Source organism: Hesperophylax consimilis, chromosome 12 (genome assembly GCF_061612785.1).
Source record: "Hesperophylax consimilis isolate HC1 chromosome 12, BYU_Hcon_1.0, whole genome shotgun sequence".
Taxonomy (NCBI): Eukaryota; Metazoa; Arthropoda; class Insecta; order Trichoptera; family Limnephilidae; genus Hesperophylax; species Hesperophylax consimilis.
The window spans coordinates 30,977,865-30,985,996 of NC_142847.1; the positions used below are offsets into that span (position 1 = coordinate 30,977,865).

Genomic DNA, 8,132 nt, shown 5'->3' on the forward strand with positions numbered 1-8,132 from the left:
ACTTATTAATCATTATTCCCAATAAGAAACAAGTATATGATAAAGACAACTAGGGTGACATTCAGTTTTTAGCAAGTGGGACTTATATAAAATTAAACTTCTTGTGTTATTCTTTATTCTATGATATAATTGTTTTTTGTAGTAAAATTTTCTTATATTACCCTAGTAAAATACAAATGAAAAGATAGCAGATAGCATCCCAATTATGAAGGTTTATAAACATTATTTATTGCAACTGTCGAAAATAACATAAATAAAATAAAACAACTTAATTAAAGTACAATCAAAAAGGTTTTAAAGTATGTTTTCAGGTCTGGTCAGTTTTGTCATCGCAACCTGGATTAGGATTTCTAAGGCATTTCTTCCTGGCGGATCCCACGCGTCCCAACTGTATGCCCATTATATCATCTACTTCCACTCTGTTGTCGGTAATTTGATTCTATAAAAAAATACATAAAAAATAATAAGTACTGAAAAACAATAGATCCTTTGAATATACTATTTGCAGTTTTGCCCCAAATGAATTTGAAGCAACAAAAACTAAGATACTTGAGTGTCCATTTTAACAATGACTCCCAAATCAATATAACAATGACTTAAAAATCATTCTAACAATGACTCACATACCATTTTAATAATGACTCATAAACCATTTTAACAATGACTTACAAATCATTTTAACAATGACTCACAAATCATTTTAACAATGACTCACAAACCTTTATAACAATGACACACAATGAACTGCCTCGACTGGATAAAGTGAAATTTTACCTGCAGAGAAGATATAATCCTCTTATAGCGCTCTTGCAAACGGCTCACAGCATCCTTCATCTCAATCTGGCTCTCGTTAAACACCTGAAGCGTGATCTCCGCCCGCTGTTTCATCAAAAGCATCTGAGGACCACCGATTCATTTAGAATGTTCACTTAATGTTTCTATTTTTAATGTTTTCTATTGCAAAAAATAAATAAGCAATGATGTGTACTAACCTTGACGGTGTTTTCGTGTTTATGTTTTTCTTTAAGCATCTCAAACAGTTTGCCGTGAAAGTACCTCAGGCACTTCTTCTTGATATTATCGGCACGGTGAAGACGCTCCTCCATGATGCACACCTTCTCCCTGCAGGCCACGCACTCGGCATTGTTGCACTGCTCCCCGGCTCGGGATTGTAGTCCCTGGACATCTGCCTCCAGCCTGGAGACCAATTTATTTAATTTAGAACAAAGGGGTGTAGGTGTAGGTGGACCACAAGGTTCTCATTTAGGCCCAATTTTGTTTTAACAGTTTATGTTTGTGTTTATATTTATATGTGATAAAGAAAATAATGTTTTAATTTGTGCCGATGATTTAAAATTATTTTAACTAATTAAAACCGCTGAAGATTGATTTGTTTACAAAGAAACTTAAACAAGATGCTAAATTGGTGTATTCTTAACAAGCTTTTTCAAAACATAAAAAGTGGCACTCTTATTAAGAGTCTTTTACAAAATAAGTCAGCCAATAATATCCCAATGAACTTAGTAACACACTGTCAAAGAAATTAATTACCTGGGCAAATACAATAAAAAAATAACACAAGAAGTGCCTTGTGGACATGTTTTGTGATCAAATTATAGCCCTAAACGGGGCCTATATTTCCACACAAAACTGTGTATCGCCACATTTACGAAATTCAAATGGGATGGCGATATACAATTTCAGGCAAGTGTAAGAGAGTCAGACCGCATGCTAAATGGTCTAGAACCAAAAGGTACTTTTCTACCATTCAAATTTATAAGGAAGGCAATTCTAGTTCTCTTTATTCTATGCCTGGGCATAATTTTCGATTCTAAATTACATTTAATCTCTAAAGTCTGGCTATATCTAAAATATAATTTAGAGTTGGCTGACTATATTTAAAGTTTTATTTAGAGTTGTCTAGCTATATCTAATGTTTCATTATAGCTGGCTGGCTATATTACAAAGTCCTAAGACACATTATCTACAATTACCTGATGAAAGAGTTAAATTAAATTAAACTCCCATATCGAAGTATTATATCCAACCATTGACGTATTATATCTATATATCCAACTTAATCTTTTTATTCAAAATTGTAAATGGTATTATAGACAGCCCTCATTTACCTAACCTCATTGAATTTCATTTCGAAGTTTTGTAATTACTTGTTATATATTTTGTATTTACTTGTTATTTATCTTACTTTTATATTCTTCAAGAGCTGAATAATAATTTTATATTTTCTTATGTAATCTCATGGTTTATGGTATATTTATACAGTTGATATTAAATTAATTAATTAATATTGCAAATAGACCAAAAGGTCTACAAGGACTAGGCCGACTAGGAATACAAGAAAAAATATAACAATCTTCTGCAATACATACACAACCAACTATCAGACACACTCACTAACCAATAGGATGCATGATCTGGGCAACAAGTATGGGGGTGCTATTGATTTATTTATTGACTCCATTTATAGAATTAAGCATAATCTATAACAACACTTTGTCGAATCCTACAAATTAGAGTAGCGTTGGTAAATTACTTTTAATGTTTTGTCTTATATGTAGTGTTGTTGTAATTTCTTTTTTACTTTATGTAACTCTTACGTTTTACTAATATTGCTCATATTTAGGTAGTTGTTTTTTTTTTTAATAATTTTTTAATATTTTCTCATTATACTTGTAATCACAATTTTACAATTGTGTATTTTGTACCTACTTTACAATGGATTACATCTATTTACTGTCAGTATCTCCTGTATAATACAGATATTCTCCTATGTACACTACGTCATGTATCACTTTTATGTAAAAACCTTTTTAGACGTATATATAAATAAATATATTTTTATATTCTAATGAATGCAGCCGGAAGAGGAAGTATCCAAAATGGCCGGCACATAGATGTATCGTAGGCGTTTTCAATAACTGATTTTTTTTCAAAATCGGTTTTGGAGTGTTCAGAAAAAGAGTTGTAAGTATAATTATGTTGTTTTAATTCAGATGGAATGTCTGATGGATTCAACATACTTGCTGCACTGCTCTTCCATGGTGTCCTGCAGTCGTTTTATTTCTCCATCCTTCTCTGCTATTAGTAGATTGGTAGAATCCGTAAACTCCTGGAGCATGGATTCATTCTCGGAGATGAGTCGCTGGATATTGCAACTGTGTTCAGCTTCGTAACACCTTAGCTGTTCCTTATATGATTCCTCCATACTCTGTAAATTCCTTTGGTAATCTTTTGAAATACTCATCATCTTTACTTTGGTCATATTTCTAATCTTCTCTATGTCCTTCGCCTGTCGAATTTGAAGCTGGCGCACTTCCTATAAAAGTGCACAAATGTAAATTCACATTAAAAATCCAAAACCCTAATGTATTTGTAATATTTGGACTGAAAAAACCTCAAGAAGCACGGCGCCACTGGTTGTAAAAGTTGCTATAGCAGTTGTCATTGATTTTAAGCTGCCAGTACACCTTGGGCCTACGTTTTGGACCAATATTGGGCCAATGCGCTGAGCCAACAATAGGACACTGTTTACACGTTGGGCCGATTCTGCATTGACATGGATGTAGAAATTAATGCAGCCGTGGCAATTTATTTGCACAGTACGTTTAGTAAACCTTAATGTGCACCAAAGAAAAGTGACCAAAAAAATGGCAAAAAAGAAGATGGTGGATGCTGACTCTGATGACTATGACGGATGAGGCCAATGTACACCAAGTGGTCCTGTATACGTAGGGCCAGCGCGTTGGCCCAACACATTGGCCTTAAAAAGATAACTGGAGTTTTTTATATGTTATCAAGAGGATAAGACTTGTCAAACAGATAATATTATAGAACTGTTCTCTAATTTTATGTCCGGGTTAAATCTTCCCCATAGGAAAAACTAAACCCTTCCACACACTTTTCCACAAATGATCATTTAGTCAATCCACATTATGCAAGTGCATTATATAAAACAAAATAAATACAAAACAATACAAGAACAACACGTCAACTCACCAGAGATCAAATGGGAAAATAATTCACCGACTCCAGATATTTTCATATCAGAGGGTTCGGCTCGGTAGAACGCCTAACAGGGCCTATAAATCCTACTGATCCCTCAACATAAATATTTAAAAAATCTTTCATAATCCTACAATGTATTTAAAATTACTGATTTTTGCATTTTAATATATAAAATTTTTGGTAGATCTAGTATGCCTAAATTTTTAATGAGAGAGATAGGTATAATGCCAGTAGCCGAAATAACAAATGGTAATATTTATAGTCTGAGAAAGCCAAATTCTTTTTATCTCATTTCCTAAATCTGTGTATTTTCTTCATTAACAGATTTTTGAATATTACAGGAATTTGGAATAGCGACATCAATGATATAAGTTAGTTTTTAAATTTTTTCATGTAAAACTATAGCGGGTCTATTATTATCATTTAATGAAAATTTTGTAGTAAGATATCATAACTTCTAGAAGTTATTTGAAAACCCACTTAATTCGACAAGTTTGTACAAAAATCATTGGAAAATACTACATTATTTTTATTATTATTATATGTTCCGGAGGCGTTAAAGGTTAGAGCGGATATTTTCAAATATTTTATCATAAATCTACAAAAAGAAAATACCTCCAAAGATTGATTCTGCAAGTGAACAGATTTGCATGGTAAACTCAAGTAATTGATTTGTATTTTAAAAAATTTAAAAAAAGAACCTCTGCTTTTGATTGCTGCATTAGCTGTATTTTCCCATCCAAATCTTTGAGTGATTTTTTCAATGCATTGTTGAAGTTAATAGATTCATTTAACCTGCACTCCAGCTGCTCAATGGTTTGTCCTACATACCGTACTCCGGCACCATCTCCATTGCTCTTCTAGGTGTTAAAAAAATAACAGAACATTACAAACCTACACTATATTTAGAAAAATAAATCAGGCACTTTGACCAGTTTTTTTTTCAACCACATTTTTGGATTAAATTTAAGATTTATATCGACTTTTTTCATTAAAAGTTCAAAATGTGTAGTTCAGTCATTTTTAAAACATATAATCGGCACAAATGTCGTGGGTGATATAGGAAAATCATAGATCCTCTCATAAACTAATGGCCCTCAACATCCAAATTCAGTCAGTCTTCAGATATCTTATGGTACGTATACATTTGCTAACCGAAACGCGAACCGAGCCACGAATTACGGGAAAGGAACGAAGCAACTGCAATTGTCGTTTTGCGCCATTTGCAGTTGCTTTGTTCCTTTCCCGTAAGTTGAGGTTCAGTTCGACAGTTCGGCTCGAGTATATTAGATGGCTGTGCATCCCGTACCATAAGGTACTCGACACTCTACCCACTTGGGGATGCCCCGCCTTGGGAACAGTTGAGACTTGTGTGGCGTTCACATTTAAAAAATATATTCCCTTCCGCCATCACCATCCTCCTCCTTTCAACCCCTCAGCTCCCTTGCGATTGGTATAGCTATGCCCCTGTGGATTTGTATTGTTTAGGAATACAGTTCTACATCAATAATACATTTGCTTGAGGTGTTTGAGGTAGTGTTGAGTCCCTCGGTTAATATATTATAAGGTCTCATGCTGTACAGCTCTAATACGAAAATGTCACACAACCATCTACCACCTCATATTAATTTTTAGTAATACAAAGAAAAAGACCTGGGAGAAATATTATTTTTGTCAACACTTACCCAATCTTCAAGATACTGTTTCAGGGGTCAAATATTTTGATATTGCGACCTCCCTCAGCAATTAAATTGTGTTTGTACAACAAAGGGATTTATCTTCTGTGTTATAATATGAGTGAAGTCATGTAATGAAAAACAACATGATGATTCAGTGGAAATGTTACCTGGATTTTAGCTTTAAGGGTTCTATTTTCCTCACGCAGACATCTTATCATATGTTCATCAGCTTTATTCTGTGTTGTTAGTTTAACCTTTATCTGCCCCACCTGACTCTTCAAGGTTTTATTTAGACAGTCAGTGATCCGTACTTTCTCATCCAGAGATTTCATTCTCAAATTGTAAATGTAATACATCTCTGCCAGTCTCCGTTTGAAGGCGTTATCGATGAGTTTTGGTTGAAGGCATCTTCGGTTGTCCGGACTGTTTCTATTCTGACTGCTTCTAGCAGATTCTTGGGGAGTTGCGGAACGGGGGGTTTCTCCGCTGATCAACAAGTATTGAGAATTGGGAGAGTCGCACTTATCATGACTCATGTCTAGTCTTCTCCGAACCTGAAAATCGTTTCAAAATGTAGGACAAAAACTGACCATTGTGAAATAAAAATAAATAAAAATTCTCAATTTTTTTTCAAATAGCGTCTTATGTCATCACGATGTTGACATTTGTGAAATTATACAATATTATATTTGGAAAAAAAATAAACATAATCCATTTTCAAAGACATTGTAGATTCAACTGTGTTCAGCTGCACACAATAACACTTACAAGAAGGCTATAATAACATGTCTCAGTAATGATTACAATTAAGGTTAGCATAATACTTTTCTTCTGCATGGGTTCTATATAATTTTAAAAGAAAATTTTACTTTTGATTACAGTTCCACTGAACTATTATGTACATGTTTCTTAAAGCCCTTTTGAGCTTTTAATATATAAATAAAGAATCAAAAAACACAAACACTTCTTTTTAGGATAAACTAATTTAGGATAAACTAATGTTTATAAGACAAGGTTTTTATGCATAGCACAAAGGATAATAAATTATTATAAGCAATAATTAGTCACCTGTAACATCAATACAAATTGAAAACATCTCCCGAGTAAAAATATATGCTGCTGACGGGAATTGAACCTGCGGTCAGACGCTCTGGACCACTGAGCCACGTCGATTTATTTCCAACACGCCAAATAATTCAATATGCATTAGTACTTCAATCAACAATTACTGCTTATTTTATTTTTTTCACCTTGAAACAACCAACTTTATTTTTGTAGGAAAGGCTTTGTTAGTGCTAAATTTCCCACTAGATGGCGTCGAGACATATTATATCTACATTTGTTAGTGAAATATTTATACTTATCAAATATTATTATTTTTTTAATGATAAACTAAAGTTGGTTGTTTACAAGTGAAAAAAAAATGTATATATATCCTCGGGAGATATTTTCAATTTGTATTGATATTACAGGCGACTAATTATTGCATATAATAATTAAACAAACACTTCTTTTTATTTTTACAAACAAAGTTACTGCATTAGGAAATCAAGTGAAGACTTTTGGCCGTCTTTTATATATGAGAATCATAGCGGGTCTGAAGATTGCTGTGAGTGGTTAGAGCAGAAAACAAAAAGGATTTTTCTCTCATATCTGAAATACCTAATCTCCAGATAACTTGTATTGTACTCACATCTGGCATTGGATTAGGAGTTGAAGCCGAGAAAGACGGGGATTCGGGAGGAGCATTGCGATTCCCCGAGCCTCCCATCAGGTTGTAGAAGTTCCTCATGTCAGTTTGACAGTCTCTAAACTGGGGGCCAAACTGGGGAGGGGCGCTTCTACCCTCTGTTTGAGCTCTCATTGTACTCTAGAAAGATTTAATTGAGATTTAAATGTTAAAATATTGTTGTGAGTTTTAAATGAGAGTGTGATTTTGTTGTTCTCATATATGTGTCATATTATGTTGTCCGGTGAGTTGGCATAGCGTTTGGGTCCCACCCAGGAGTATTGTTTTCAATTCCTCGGCAGGCTAAGTCTTCCATCACAACACAAGCAACATTTTCCGCTTACTGTGGTGGTAGTAGGAGATTTTAAATATTGTCGGGTTATTCATAACCTGGGATTGTATGTTTTTCATATTTTTTTTATCAAACGGCGCCTGGCGCTGGTTAAAACCTCAAAGGCGCTGCGTTAGGTGTTTAGTATTATCAACGTCTTAGCTCGTTGGCGCCTTGGTAAGTCGGCGCCCGGAGTGGATTGCTCCAATTGCGCCCGCACAGGACCGGCCCTGTGTGTACGACCTTACAATAGAATTTTTATTTACTCGTGGTCTGCTGAAATAATTACCTACATAACTATTTCTCTGACTTGTATTTTAGAATGGTTCCGTTAAAATCATTTATTAAATGCCCTATTCGATTAGCT

The 8,132-nt window shown here is 34.1% G+C and overlaps 1 protein-coding gene across 2 annotated transcripts; it reads right to left on the minus strand.

The window, feature by feature from the left end:
- Positions 1 to 285: 285 nt before the first annotated feature.
- LOC149419486 (uncharacterized) lies at positions 286 to 6,912 on the minus strand. 2 transcript variants are annotated; one of them, XM_089637846.1, is made up of 7 exons: positions 6,774 to 6,912; positions 5,873 to 6,259; positions 4,728 to 4,886; positions 3,042 to 3,337; positions 993 to 1,197; positions 775 to 897; positions 286 to 439 (listed from the first exon to the last, which is right to left on the minus strand). In XM_089637846.1, the coding sequence occupies exons 1-7, from the start codon at positions 6,780 to 6,782 to the stop codon at positions 308 to 310; spliced, it is 1,311 nt and encodes a 436-aa protein (XP_089493972.1). In that variant the 5' UTR covers positions 6,783 to 6,912; the 3' UTR covers positions 286 to 307. The 2 variants fall into 2 exon arrangements, with proteins under 2 accessions (XP_089493972.1, XP_089493973.1); XM_089637847.1 differs by lacking the exon at positions 4,728 to 4,886.
- Positions 6,913 to 8,132: the final 1,220 nt, after the last annotated feature.

What these genes read in the sequence shown, in the direction of transcription:
- LOC149419486 (XM_089637846.1), bottom strand. An exon ending in CCCTTAAAGCTAAAATCCAG is followed by an intron (nt 4,887 to 5,872) that starts GTAACATTTCCA and finishes TTTAACACCTAG; the next exon opens with AAGAGCAATGGAGATGGTGC. An exon ending in GGATTATATCTTCTCTGCAG is followed by an intron (nt 440 to 774) that starts GTAAAATTTCAC and finishes ATTTTTTTATAG; the next exon opens with AATCAAATTACCGACAACAG.